A 15,617-nucleotide genomic window follows, 5' to 3' on the forward strand; every position below is an offset into this window, starting at 1 on the left:
TGGTACGGTCTACGTACACTCTACCCTTTGCACACCCTACTTTGTGGTATTACACAGGGTATGTTATTGTTGTCGTTACGTACATTCTACCCTTTGCACACCCTACTTTGTGGTATTACACAGGATCTGTTATTGTTGTCGCTGCTGTTCGTCGTCCTTGAAAGAACTAAAGAAATGTTCGGTATATAAAAAGAACTACCAGGCCTCAGTTCATTTCTAATGACTCGAGCTAGAACAACTCAATGAACATAACCCACTGCCCTTTTACGAGGGAAGCAACAACTGATGAAGGCAGAGAAAACCCAAAGAAAGAATAGGCAACAACCGACTAGGTGAATTTCATAAAATAATGAATTAATTTGACAGAATGGTCCCGTAGCCTTTATTGTTGCATGCTCTATTACCGTTTTCTCAGGTAGTCGGTAGATGGTGTGGTTGCTTCAGTCCTTGCTATTCTCCCTTGATACATAATTATCAATGAATTCAGTGCGAACTAGTACAAATAGAGACCAAAATACGATGAGCAAAAATGAAGATATGATAAGAACATGTAAAAACTCCCCAGCTTTCCTTCTTTATGCAAGTGAAAACCTAAGTTGTATCTCCTCATTCCTCCAGGACCTACTGTAATAACGTAGCAAGAGAGGAAAAATGATTTGGAGCATGATATCCATCAAAGTGACAGATTCTTTTAACATGGAAAAATAATGCTTTTTCATTGAGAATGAAACAGGTTTAAGGTACAGCAGACTAGGACACAATTGACTTAACAAAATTGCTTACAATAAAGTTCATGAATGTCATAATCACGAGAAACTAGTACAATTTTAACCTGCAACCAAGTAAATCAAAACAAATCACACAAACTATAGCAGAGCTCCTATGCAGAACATTTAAAACTTCTGAAGCAAATGAACAAGAAACAAGTCTGTGTAGACGCATCTAAGGTACCTTGTAAATTGAGCATGCTTTACCACAATCCAATGTGCTTCAGATTTGGACGACTTCTATGAGAGAAAATTATCTATCATATGTTGGATAACATCAGCACCTTCTGCATGCATGTATTGATCCTTAACCTATAAGCAATACCACGAGAGTTAATACACTATTGATCTTAAACCTTTAAGCAATACAGCAAGCATTCTAAATATTACTAACTAATAAGCATGGCTGGAAAGCCTTAATTAATTGTCCAATATCTCTTTTAATATGTGCGACATCATTGGCAACACAAGGATCTCAATTTTGAAGTAGGCATGTAAAATCCGAGTAACACACATAGATTTATTTCAAAGCTTTATTTCTAACATAGTAGGCATAGAATATAGAACTCCAAATATTGTGCTACGAAATTAAAAATGTCGAGCAATACAACAAATCCAAAGCTCACTCCTTCCCTAGCACAATATTCATCCTCCAAATACCTCTTCTTTCTTTTTTCTTTTTTCCTGATTTGACCTTAGTGTACTCTGATCACCATTCAGTTACAGGATTTATTTAAGTAAATGACAGAGTCAACCCCATGATGAGCAACACTGATGAGTGATGACCTAAGATCAGCCTTACGAACACTAGATTCAGTCACCATCAAACACCTGTTTGTCCCAAACTGCATACACACACCAACTAATATAATAGTTGTGATACTATATGAGTATAGCTGGTTTTAAACTTCAGGAAAAATGGGATAGCTTGCAGAAGAAAATTTATTACCACGTAACAAGGGTGTCAAAATTTTATGCAAGCACTTCCCACCATGACCACTCTCCAGGTCAATAAATTACCAATACTAACCTAATTACTCGGCAATCTGTGCACAAATGCTGTATCTGTATAGTACCTAATAGGCATAAAAGTAGCTCACTGATGAAGATCTAGGCATGAAAATTCATCACTAAGTTGTTCCCACCACCATCACTCTTCAAGCCTATAAAGAACCTATTAACTAAGTTGCTCGGACACGGGTGCGGATATCCGAGACGGGTGTGGATCCGAGATTCGGATTCGTCACAATTCAAATTTTAAGATTCGGGGGTATGAATCCGAGTATGGATACGGGTGCGGGATTCGGCTACAAAAATCCAAATATTACTTTTTCAATTTCAATTAGGAGTACTATTAAGAATTTTGTTATTATATGTACTATTAGGAGTACTTTTTCAATTAGGAGTACTATATAAATATATATAATTTTACTATATATATTGATTCTTTTTGTATTTTAAAGAATAAAAAGTATAAAACAGAAGGAGAGCCTTGGAGTAACCGGTAAAGTTGTTGCCATGTGACAAGGAGGCTACGTACAATACACCCTTGTGGTTGGCCCCTTCCCTAGACCCTGTGCATAGCGGGAGCTTTAGTGAATCGGGCTTCCCTTTTTAATAAAGTATAAAACAACCAACATCATATTTTATTATATTGATTCTTTTTATATTCTAAAGAATAAAGAATATAATACACCGGCATTGTCTCTTTCTTCCATAAGAGGTCGAAATCATTGTTTCTTCCCCAAGCCACATCATCGTCGGCTGTCTCTTTCTTCCAAGCTGAACCAGAAGTACGACTGTAAGCAGAAGTACGACTGTCTATAACAGTCGCCTGTGAAGTCGCCGGTTTTCCAGGTAAGTTGCCAGTGCAATCTCAATTTTTCCCCCAAATTTGTCATGATTTTGGTCAACGTCTCCGGACTCGTTTGACCGAATCCGAGACGCACACTGCACCCGCACCAGCATCGGGGTCGCGTCGAGACAGGTTCGACGGCAAAATCGAAGAGTTCGCGCAACATAGCTTGTTTGTTATAGAGCTAACTTGCTAAAGTACAAATAAATTTACTCAGAAATTTGTGACCAAGTGCCATTGATGCTATGTAGTCCCAGAAACACATAAAAGTAGCCAAATACAGGAGATCTACACATTTTCAGGTTCTACAACTCAACTCTGATCAACATTACATTGTAGACAACAAGATAAATAACACCTTTACATACTCTACAGCTCAACTCTCATCAACAACACGATGTGGTGGACAAATAGTGCCAAGATAAGAAAATTTAACACTTCCATAGATGGGTTGGAAAACTTTGCAACACTTTTGGCAGTAACCTGATACTTTCAACACTTTCAAGCAAATTAGGCACTATGTTGCAGGGCTCTTTATGTGTTTGATTTGGAGTTGCACATATAGGACAAATTAAAAAATGGCACTTTATCCGCCTCAAAGATAGTGCACAAAGGGCACTATTCCAAGAACGTGATAGACGATCTAATCCAAGTAATTTTCATATTTTGAGCACCACACATGCCTTATGTGTTTGATTTGGAGTTGCACATATAGGACAAAAGTAAAAAATGGCACTTTATCCGCCTGAAAGATAGTGCACAAAAGGGTACTATTCCAAGCATGCGATAGACGTCTAATCCAAGTAATTTTCATATTTTGAGCAGCACACACGCCCTCTGATCAAACCTATATTCTTTTTATCCTTATATAACAAACCTACAATTTTTTCCTTTTTTCTTCTTTCAATTTTTCTATAAGCATCTCAGAGAACAAAAGATGGAAAAGAATAAGAGGAAAAATGCCTGTTCCAAGTGTAAATTTGTGAGTGAACATATGCTGTTTCTCACAAATAAACTTAAACATGCCTAGTTTACGCAGGACAACTAGTTAATGCTTTTGCTATCGATAGTAACGTCAAGGTCAAAAGTAGGAGTTACTGATTTTATCTTAGATATGCGAGCAATAAAAATGAGCACGTTATGATTCATCAAAATAAATTAAATGTAACTGACGGTCGGGAGAAAAAAACCAACAACTACTATGCTTCAATCCCAAACAAGTTGGGGTCGGCTATATGAACCCTCATTGCTTCATTTAAGCTCATTTAATATCCTCATCATACGAAATTAAATAAAATTTAAAAGCAAGTCAAATATATAATAATAATAATAATAATTAAAAAAAAAATAATAATAGAAAACAAAGTATAAAAAAATGCTTTGTGCATTGACAAAATTGTATGTGTTAAGGTGTGTGTGTGTGTCGCTCTGTATGTGTGTGAGAGTGAGAGAGAGTGAGAGAGAGAGAGAGAGAGAGAGAGAGAGAGAGAGAGAGAGAGAGAGAGAGTGGGGGAGAGATCTTGCTAGGGAGTACAGAAAGAGGACCTGAATAACACTGTGAGCAGCAAATCTGTTCCTGCTGCTGTGAAAGCTGACATCTATTTTCTCCCAGGATACCCGAGATAAACCCGTCACCAACTCCTCTGGATAATTGGTCAAAGCATTAGCACAATAATATTTTTTATAGGTCAGTCAAAATTAGTACTACAATGTTAAGAAGGCAAGACAAAAACAACCTTTTCTTCCTCTTCCTCTTCCTTCTTCGAGATAGGTATTGTTATCAACATATTATTCAAAAGGCACTAAACTCACATCAAAAGCTCTAAATTCCAGTTTTATTTAGAAAAAAATACAATTGCAAACAAACAAACACTTCAACAAAAAATTCCTAGAAAGTACTTAGGACTTGCTTTCTGAAAAAGATTGGAGGGCCAAAGAGTACACTGATTTACGAACAAAATTGCCTAGTCCTTTAAGATCAGCAGATTTTTTGTTTGTGTTAAGCTCTAAATAATAGAAAGAGTAAAAGTCAATCATGCATACATTTGTGAACATACAGCAAAAGTTCAGTGGGGGCAGCACTAGAAAATGTATCTGATACCTAGCTTTGGGGTGGGGACGGGGTGTGGTGAGACTCAGGGATCAGAGAAAAACAGGGATGATTTCACCAGAAGTGAACTTCTGTCATAAGAAGAGAGTTACTAACCTTCTAGCTTGTCAAGACAATCATCTTCCTTTACAACACACTCACCCTGCTCACTATCACACGCCTTGCAATGTTCTTGATACACAATGTGAGGATACTTCTCATTTAAGGAGTCCTCCCACTGCAAGAACAAATTGTTATGATATAATGTAGCACATACGATTTAATTGGTATCCACTAGCAAATAGTGTACCTTGGGCAGCTCATTATTACGTCTAATTGATGATGTTCTCCAACCAACAATATCTAAATAAAGTTTGTTAAGGAAAAATAGTGTTTAATCTTTAGAGTTTTGATAGCAGAGGCCGGTTGCCTGATTCAACAGTACAAACAGGATGCGATCATAACCAACATTTGAGTATGCGACCCTTCGCTTGAAAGAACCCAATGCAGACCTGTATGCAAGAGTTTTGCAACACATTAGCATCAATATACTATATTTTCCACCTCAGATCCTCATAAGATGCAGGACCATGTTGTCCGATGCATGTAGCAAGTAAATCTTATAACATACATAAAGCGTAATTCAACATCATCTTCCACCATCCGTCTTAGTAATGGAGGCTTTCCTTCATCTTCATTAAGGAAAAGGTGTCGGCCTGTTCTCTTGAATATCCAATGAACACAGAGACCAGCAGCTTTCTCAAAGGCAGTTACACCAAAAAGAAATGGCACCTGACAATTAGCTCAAAAAGTAAATATTGAAAAATCCAACAGTGGCAAAGCAGCTCTTGTGGTGAAAAAAAAAAAAAGAAACAAAGCAAATCTTGTAAGATCAGGAGGGAGAAAACTCACAATCTTAATAATGGAAAAATAGACTTCAGACAAAAAGAAGAATACTTGCTCATTCCTTAAGATCAAGACAACAGAAGAAGCATGGAAAAGTTTTTGCTTCTTGACCCTTCTGTCAGATAACAGAGCCATTTTCCTTTTTCACAGTTCACAACATTAAATAGGGGATCAACATCTATTACTATTAAAGAGGATCCCTCCAGAATACTGACTATCAGCTAGGCAAGTAGATAATATCGCATGGTACTATGATCCAAAATCGTAATTAACTTGATAGGCCTAGAAGCCACTGTGTAGTGCAGAAGAATGTAATTTACAAGAAAGTTCGGGGTTAATCAAAGAGTTTTCTTTCTTTTAGTAACTTTTAGGTTCTCCTATCATAAAAAAGGATCAGAATCACACACAGGAAAGCCCTGATGCAACTTCTAGGTTACTGAACAGTTGAAGCTACCATTAGATCTAAAGGGTTGTTAGCTAGATGGATTACAATAAGATAAGTAAAATATCATCCCGTGTTGATAGCATTTCCCTGCACAACTTATTAAGATGGACGGAGACAAACTGTCCGGAAGTGAGGATTGCTTTCAAATTTTAATTGTTTAATGGAATGGTTAGTTATAACTAATGAGACATTCCTCCGCTTTCAAGCAAATACTTCCTGTTCTTTTCTGGTTCTTGTTGCTGTAAGACTTTGTATCTTGAAGCAAGCTTTTCCAGGTACTTCCTGCTGTAGATTAATTTTTCCCAAAAATTAGATGCATCTTTCCTTTGTTTTCCCCCTTGATGCTGTGCATTCCTTGCTTCTCTATTTCACCTTACCATCTCTGTGTTATTATTAGTGCAGGAGCTTATTTTTCTTTTGTCAAACCTGTGAATTTATTGATTTATTTTTTTCAAGTTTTTTGTTGAATTTTTCTCAACACTTGCTATTTTACCAACTAAGGATGGATATGATAGTCTAAGATGAGGAACCCATCATTTAAAAAGTCAGTGACAGTGTTTTTTTTTATAACCGTGGTGTCCGGGCCAGCTTGCGCACACCTCAACTAAATCCACGGGATACCTGCCACCTCCCACCAGCAACAGATATCAAGTAACTCTGTCCACCAAGACTAGAACAGATGGGAAGAAAACACTTAGTGTTTGTCTCTGCTGGGAATTGAACTTGAGACCCCATGGTGCTCATCCCAACTTCATTGAACCACTAGGTCACACCCTTGGATGCTCAGTGATAGTGTTTTTTCCGTGATAGTTTTGAGATTAATATAAATACTTAAAACTTGTATATGGGTGCTTTATGATTAATCCTTTACTGATGTGGGAGTGTTTTATGATTTCCTGATGTGGGAGTGCTTTATGATTAAACTACTATATGTTTTACACCATGCACTATTGCCTAGATTCAACTGGATAAATGATAGTCTACTGGGACATCCATCCAGTAATCAAATACATCATGTGTGAAATAATAGCACCACCCAATAAACCCCTGATTATAATCCATTATAAAATGATTGTAAATCCATGATATTGGTGCGCTGAGTGACCTGTTACTAACTAAATTTCACTGTCAACAGTCTCAAAACACCAAGAGCTAGAACTCACCGTCTTAAAAAGACATAAGGTAAAGGCATAGATGCAAAAATTAAATATTAACATTCCTTCCTCAGCAAGACATGGTGGGGCCACTTTCCATCGAACATTAAAATATTCGTAAAATCATAGGCGACAAAATAAATTCATACCTGCTTGTTACCCCTTGAACCCAAATGAGGTGAGGCAACAGTGATAAAATTTATTGGTTCCAGTCCAGCTATTGTGCCCTTTAACCATTCTTCACTGGTATCGTCCGAAAATTTCTCCACATTCTCCGCTCGTGGAGGTCTGTATAATTTCCCAATTGCATATCTTGCCACTACTCCTCCAACAGAATGTGCAACAAAAGAAATTTTCTTCAAACCTGGCTTTCTTTTGGTCAAATCAAGAACCTAACATCCATTTCCATATCACTACCATCAGATATGATATATGCATTGTGATTTGGGGAAAATGTTAGGAAAAGGGATGGGTTAAAACAAAAGAGAATCAAATCACATATGAAGAAAATCAACCTCCTCAGCTAATCGCTCGCCCATTATATCCACACCATCCAACGTTAGTTTAGCCATATTACGTTCACTGCCTGCCAAGAAGATCATGTTTATCGTTCATCAAAAAAGAAAATTATGTTCATCAAGACTATGCAAGACATGCTTGTGCTTGGCCATTATGAAGAAGGTAAAATAGAGATGTATATAAATATATAATGAGCCAAGGAAAGGAAATCTCTTTAACCTAAGTTGCTCGAACTCGGGTGCGAGTGTCCTATATTGTGGATCAAGAGGTCGGATCCTTCATGATCTGTGTGTTAAGATTCAGAGATACCGATCCAGGTATGGATACGGGTGCCCGGATTCGGCTAAAAATAATTCAAATATCTAAAAGAGTTACAAAACCTAAATTATGAGATATTATGAGGAAAATTTGAGGTGAAAATATTGGCAAGAGGATAATCCTGGAAAAGGAAAAGGAAAAGGAGTGACATAGAAATTTCTATATAAGGTATTTCATTTTCTACGAATTTCACCTTAGGTTTTGTTTTGATTAGAGTAATTGAATCTGTCCGAAATAGCTCCACCGGTATTGGTCAAAGTACCCAACTCGGCTGACCAGAACGCGTACGGATCTCACACCCACACCCACACCATGTCGTATCAACAAGGGTGCGGCATCGAAAATGAAGAGTCCGAGCAATTTTTCGACCTATTCAGTATAAGTACTCTCAAATTAGAAAAGGAAGGACCAATGAAGTAGGGAATCACAATCAGAGCAGACTTGAATTTTAGTTTGCAATGCATGTGGGATGGGAGGTTACACAACATACGAAGCAGAGTGTAGGAGCCCCCCCCCCCCACACACACACACCACCACCACAAAAAAAAAGACTAGGTGTGCCAGCCCATAGACACAGTAGATAAAGAAAGTGAAGCCTACTTACTTTGTCAATCAAAATAGCAAGCAAGAATAAAAGAATAGTTTTGATATACAACATCAACTACCAAACATTAAGAGGTGAGGATTAGAGGGTGGAATTACACAATATACAGAAACAAAGCGTTGAATCACACCAGAAATGCCACTCAATATACTTACAATGAACAAAAACTTTGTCGGGAAGATTCCGAACAAACTGCTCTGCACCAAACTTCCAGTCCGAAGCACTGCGTAATACCAAAATAAATCCAACAATAAGTAGAATTTTTTAAGACCAACACCAGAAATCACTAATTTATTTTAATAAGAATTCATCATTACTCAAGAAAAAATTGTTCCGTGTTGGATGTTTGACTTCAAACTGAATTGATAACCATAGATAGGAAAGAGGATTGGCTAGTAAATATTTAAGAATGTGTTTGGTATAAAGGAAATATATGAGGTCATTTAGTGGTGTTTTTGTCACCAGGAGCCATTTAAACATTTTCCATCAAAAGGGGGAAAAATATCTTCCCTCAGTTATAAGCAAAATCATCTTCCTTCACAAGCCTCTCTTATCTTTTTTCTCCATATCACTTGCTCCAACCAACAATCCAAGATTATACTAATCTTCGAGACAGCAATTTTTTATCAAAATTTTCAATGCAAAACACTATTCAATTTGTTGACATTATTATTAATCTTTAAGTAACTTTCAGAAAACTTTTCACCCACCAATCAAAGAAAGCATTTTCCTTCCTGCTAACAACAACAACAACATACCCAGTGTATTCCAACAAAGTAGGGTCTGGGGAGGGTAGAGTGTACGCAGCCCATACCACTACCTCAGATGAAGTAGAGAGAGCCTTTGTCCTATCTGCTTCTTCCTCTTCCCAGGAATGAAGAATTTTCGAAAAAAAAAAAAGATTTTCCTTTTTTCTAGTAGAGAGAGGCTGTTTCCGATAGACCCCAAACATCTTAGGAAGCATCTTAATTGAATTATGGAAGAATCTGATGAGCAAGCCAGCTTTCTCTCTAAGTTAGCATTTAGCAACATTAGATTTGTGATTCACATTTTCTCGTTGCCAGACGAGGGAAATTCTTCTGATCTGGTTAGAATGCAACTGTAAACACAAAGAGTCTATATCAGTTGCTCAAAATAAGCCCGAGAATTCCCCATAGAACGAACCAATTGGAACAGCTCCAAATTCAAGAGCTTAAAATGCTAAAATAATTTAAAAACAGAGAAGAAATCCGTAGCTTTACGTGATGATTAAAAGATAAAAGTGGATAGATACTACAAGTAAAAGAGCAAAAAAAAAATGGTCTATAAAATCATGATTGAACAGATATAATGCCTAGAAACTTGATTTCTCAACAAACTGAAGGAAAATTCACCGATTTTCTTCTAACCTTTCACTATAATTCGAGAACCGAAATCGAAAAGATGATAGCAAGGCGCATTATACATTCATAATTATGGATATTGTGGTGGAGTGGTAACTACTCTTTTATCCTTAATCATAAGTTGTGTCAAGTGCGCATAACCTGATTTGGACACCACCATTATAAAAAAAAAAATATTACCTTCCGAGAATACCGTGGACCATCATAACTAGATGATCGGCGGTGGAAGCATCGGATGCTTTAGAACTAAATACATCTTTTCCGCCGTTGAACGTTTCCGACGAAAAAACTCCTCCGTTTTCCACTTTTCCGTTCGCCATTTTACTTTTTATTTTTATTTTTTGACTTTGAAAAACTTTATTGTAGTAGCATTTGGATACAGAAATAATTGGGAAATGATGAATGTTATAGTGTGTACAATTTAGGTATCTGGAGAGGAGGGAGGAGGGGGCGCGAGGGAGGCTTGCGACGAAAGAGAGAACTTTTAAGAAAATTTAAGAAGACGACAGAAGTAAATAAAGTTAGTTTAAGGTTAAGATATATTTCCTCGGTTTCGATTTCTCTTATACTAAAAATAATTATTTTAATTTACTTCTTAAATTTATGAAATTAAGATGTTTTTGTTATATATTTTTTTTAACTATTAGTATTAAATAATTATATAAAATAATAATAAGTAAATTTAAAATTTTAAAATATTATAATAAAATTAATTTAGTAAAAAATACGTCATAATTAAAGTTTTCTTAAGTGTATATAAGTTAGGAAGGCGAAGTTAAATGAAATAAATATACTTCCTTCGTTTTATTTTAGACTTTTAGTTAGATCATCTTACTAAAAATAAATATATCATATTGATTGATTACTAACTAAATCAGGATATAATTAGTTAATTTATTTTATTTTATTTTTATAATTAATCATATATATTAAATATAAATGATTACAATTACAATATTTATTTATATGATTAATAAATATCGTTAATATGAATAAAGTGCAAATAATAAAATTTAACATTTAATTTATGATTTTTTTAATTACTCCATAAAATAAAATGTGTATCTGAGGAGCGATCAAAGATTAATGCCAGTTAACAACATGATGCCTCAATTTCGCTGCCAGGAGTTTGACATGTGGAATAAATATAATAATTGTGAGATAAAATTTTGAAATTAATTTTATCTAATATTTGATGTGAGGTAATTAGCTAATTTCAAGATTATTTTACTTCACTATTTATATATAAAAAAAATAAGATAAAATAATCTTATGAGACACTTGCTTACTCTATTTTAGTCTCATATACCAAACGATACCTACTGTTAGAGACCGTTTGGGATTGGTGTTAGAAAACTGCTTATTTGAAAAATATTTTTATAAAATAACATTTTAGAAGAGTGCTTTTAAAAAAAAGCAATTTACTCTTGATAAATTCATTTGAAAAGTACTTTCGATATAGATTGTGTTTGGATAATCAAAGAAGTTTTTTTGAAAGACAAATGATCAAAAAGTAATAGACTTTTACTGCTAAAATTATTTTATAGAGAAAATTTATTTTAAATATCTATTATAATATTTTAAATTTATTTTTTTTATTTAATTGAAAAGTGCATACTTTAAATTTTGCAATCAACATTTATATACATAGATATATTTAAAAAATTTAAATAATGATAAATTACTTAAATATTTAAATATTACTTTAAAATATCAATCAAAAATAAATTTAAAAATTATTCCATAAATCAAACCTCTACATATGAAAAATTCACGACAAAAGTAAGTAGTATTTAATACATCACAAAAATTCTTAATGATTTCATTCCTAATTTTATCACGAAATGTCTTCACACTAGTAGAAGATTTGTCTTGTATTTATGAAGATTTACAAGAAGGACCATCTCCTTCTTTGATCTATGTGATGATGTCTTTATTAACATAATAGTTAAAGTCTTAAATCATTAGCAGAGCGTTGTCATATGAAATTACGTATAGCTATAGTAGTTGTAACAAGATGAACTTGTAACGTGATTCGTCTGTCATTTGTTATCATTAATAATAAAAATAAAAAACTATATATCCTTCGACCATCATCATCAATGATGTTTTCAATTTTATTTAAAGAAAATGAGTGAAAAATAAAATTATAATTTATAAATCATAGAATAAAATAAAAAATTATGATGTAAATATGAAGTATAAAATTTTAAAATCAAACTTATAGGATATGCTAATTAATTAATAAGGGATATATATATATATATGTGTGTGTGTGTGTGTGTGAAAAATTGTTTCTTTCTTTTTTCAATAATACTTTTGTAAGTTTACCAAATATCCTTCTTAAAAAAAAAGAAGTTTTTTTCTGGAAAAAAAATTGGGGGTGAGGGGGGGTCCCAAACAAGATATTAGCATCTTTCCATTTGAATCTTTTCAAATAAAATAATAGTTAGAAACAATCTATTAGGCATCTTCAATCACCTTCTATTTTTTTCTCTAAATTTTAAATTTGAAAGAAAAGAAATACAGAGTGTAACTTGAGAAAATTGAAGGAAAGGTGTCTTTTAAGTCTTGAATGAAGTATTGGTAACATTGACCAACAGATAGGGTCAAACGTCATTAGAAAACTTGATTAAGTTAATTATGGACTTGATTAATATTTTCAAAACTTTCTAATCTTTTCAAAAATACAAATCCACCCAACCCACACCCCTCTTCAATCCTAATCAACCACACTCTCTCTCCAGCTTCTTCCAACCAACAGTTCTGCAAAATTTCTCCCTTCAACCTCCGACGACAAATAGTCAGGCGAGTTTCTTTTCGACTTTCAACCGTCACTCGACGTGTGTACTTCTCCGGCGACAACAACTTCGAGTTCTTCGTCCTCTCATTTCTTTTTTCACAGGTAAAAAATTATGAAGAAACAGAGGAACTTGAGCCAACTACTTTTCTAGTATTGAAATACAGACTGAATAAAACCCTAATTTCTGGCATTTCTGCATTTTTTCTTCTCATTGTCGTACTGTTGATTCGAATTTGTTGGTGATTTTTGACACAGTTGATGTTCTTAGTGTGTATGTGTGTGTGTGATATGTTGGTGTTGCTGGGTTGATTTGTTGTTTGTCTTGGTAGAAATGGTATTGCAACAGTTGAAACATCTGATGTAATAGATGGAACATATGATGCAACAGGTGAACAATCTAACAGATCATTCATCTGTTGCGACAGACGACTCTTCTGTTTGGAAGAAATCTAAACAATATTGATCCAATAGATAATTGATTAGTGATCTATTTTTATTCTTTTCAACGGTTTACTCTTCATTTTAAAATCTAATGCAACAGATTAAAAATCTGATGCAACAGGTGAACAATCTAACAGATCATTCATCTATTGCGACAGACAACTCTTTTGTTTGGAAGAAATCTAAACAATATTGATCCAATAAATAATTGATTAGTGATCTGTTTTTATTTTTTCCAACAGTTTACTCTTCATTTTACAATAGATTAGGACTATTTTTATTCTTTTCAACGATTTGCTCATACAGGTCGATTATCTGTTGCAACAGATGACATGCCTGGTGCAACAGATTAGTGATCCATTTTTATTCTTTCCAACTGTTTACTTATCTGTTACAACAGGTCGGTTATATATTGCAACGGATAAAATACCTGGTGCAACAGATTAGTGATCTATTTTTATTATTTCCAACGAATTACTCATCCGTTTCAACGAGTAAGTTATGTGTTGCATCAGATAAAATACCAGGTGCAACAGATAGTGTTGTTTTTATGGTTTCCACGTATTACTCATCCGTTGCAACAGGTCGGTTATATGTTGCAACAGATAACATACCTGGTGCAACAGATTAGTTATCTGTTGGAACTGTTATATTACTATTATGCATTAATCAATTATAATCTATGTTATGTTCCTGTTAATTTAAGATAACATGGTTCCCAAAATAAAAGAAATTGAATCAAGTCCAAGTAAAGGAACAAGTGCAGCAGCTCAACTATATTCACCACTCTATGAGCTTGCTTTACAAGTGTTATCTCAATCAGGAATAGAAGATAATGAACACGGGGAAGATGAATCTTTCAAAAGAGATAAATTGAAATGCTAATAGCCCTTCCGTCGAAGAGTTGGTCAAAACCTTCAGCATTGATCATTACCCTGTGAGAATACAGTGCGATGGTGCCACAGATTTAATGGGTGATCTCGTGGTTAAGTCAGTCATGGGAAAATCTTTTGACGCCTTCAGAAAAATACTCCGAGAATAAAAATTGGATTTTTATTTCAGGGAAAGCTGCTTTGGGAAATATCTTGATTTGTCGGAGGACAACAATGTTCGTTTCCAGATGAAAATGGTATATGATCTTCTCAAGCGCAGGTTTATGTATGAAAACAAAGACAAGATGGATGAGGTGTGGATAAATTACTGTGGCATGCCTGTTTATTTTGGTTGGGAGGAGTTTGCCATAGTTACCGAACTAAAATGTTATCTTCCTCCTCCTTCTCAAGTTATACCTACTCTGACCCAAAAAACAACACCCCACACACCCAAAAAAGGAAAAGGCAAGTCGAGTGATCGTGATGACCTAGTGTCCATTGTTGGTCCAAGCTTCAAAAACAAAAATCTGATTGAAGCATTGAAAGGTAAAGGACTTTCAAAGAAGCACAAGCAATCATTATGCTTGGTTTGGTTTGTACATAATATTCTTTGGGCGAGAGACGTTAACAACAATATAAACCTCAGTTTAATAAATCTCTCCAAGGATCCTGAGACATTTAACAACTATCCTTGGGGTTATAAAAGCTTCAAAATGACTGTCGAATATTTGTTGACTCCGTTAACGCCAAAAATAGTCAACTTATATGGTTTTTCATGGGCCTTCATGGTAAATATTTCTTTTATCATGATATGATTCATCATTTTTTTATTCAATAATGTTTTTGATTTATTGGCGTTATGTTATAGGCTTGGGAATTTGAAGCCATTCCTTATTTGAGACAACAAGTGAACTACCAGGAAGAAGTTTCCTAACAAAGAATTCTGAGATGGTTGTCGGCCAAAATCGATAAAAATGTAAAATTTCTTGATCTTTTCAATCCCCCCAAGGAAGCAGTAAGTCCAATTCTAATCAAGTTTTTTTTTTAATTAATAATTAAAAGATTTCATCATTATTCTTAATATATGTACCAATTTATTTTAGATTGTCCATCCGTGGCTTGTTCCGACCAACCGAGAGTTGAAGATGCCATTTTTTCTTTCTTTATGGTCTGTGCAAACTTTATCGGACCTAAGGTCGTTGATGGAATAAAAATGGAATTGTTTGGAGCAACAACCATCACAAAAAAAATAATTTTGGAGGGTGGGGCTAATGATGCTCCTCTTACAGTTTTTGAAACAACAAGCCATTATGATTATGATCATAATGGTTGTATAGATTTTTCTCCAAATTTTGCCGCATCTAGCGAATGTTCTTTATGCAAATGTTAAGACTGCACGGCAAAACATGATGGAGTGATTAATGCTATTAATGCACTAACTGCTTCTGTAAAGGAAATGACA

At 34.6% G+C, this 15,617-nt stretch overlaps 1 protein-coding gene across 3 annotated transcripts; it reads right to left on the reverse strand.

The window, feature by feature from the left end:
- Positions 1 to 689: 689 nt before the first annotated feature.
- LOC107863536 (lipid droplet phospholipase 1) lies at positions 690 to 10,543 on the reverse strand. Of its 3 annotated transcripts, XM_047408464.1 has the most exons (13): positions 10,220 to 10,293; positions 8,813 to 8,880; positions 8,247 to 8,422; positions 7,732 to 7,802; positions 7,366 to 7,608; positions 5,343 to 5,503; positions 5,168 to 5,223; positions 5,022 to 5,074; positions 4,829 to 4,949; positions 4,168 to 4,265; positions 1,428 to 1,612; positions 952 to 1,079; positions 762 to 832 (listed from the first exon to the last, which is right to left on the reverse strand). In XM_047408464.1, exons 4-11 carry the CDS (start codon positions 7,786 to 7,788, stop codon positions 1,484 to 1,486), a joined length of 918 nt encoding a protein of 305 aa, XP_047264420.1. In that variant the 5' UTR covers positions 7,789 to 7,802; positions 8,247 to 8,422; positions 8,813 to 8,880; positions 10,220 to 10,293; the 3' UTR covers positions 762 to 832; positions 952 to 1,079; positions 1,428 to 1,483. The 3 variants fall into 3 exon arrangements, with proteins under 3 accessions (XP_016564977.2, XP_047264420.1, XP_047264419.1); XM_047408463.1 differs by lacking the exon at positions 8,247 to 8,422 and having other exon boundaries at positions 10,220 to 10,543; XM_016709491.2 differs by lacking the exons at positions 1,428 to 1,612; positions 8,247 to 8,422 and having other exon boundaries at positions 690 to 832; positions 10,220 to 10,541.
- Between the last annotated feature and the right edge of the window lie 5,074 nt (positions 10,544 to 15,617).

This window comes from Capsicum annuum, chromosome 3 (genome assembly GCF_002878395.1).
Source record: "Capsicum annuum cultivar UCD-10X-F1 chromosome 3, UCD10Xv1.1, whole genome shotgun sequence".
Classification (NCBI taxonomy): Eukaryota; Viridiplantae; Streptophyta; class Magnoliopsida; order Solanales; family Solanaceae; genus Capsicum; species Capsicum annuum.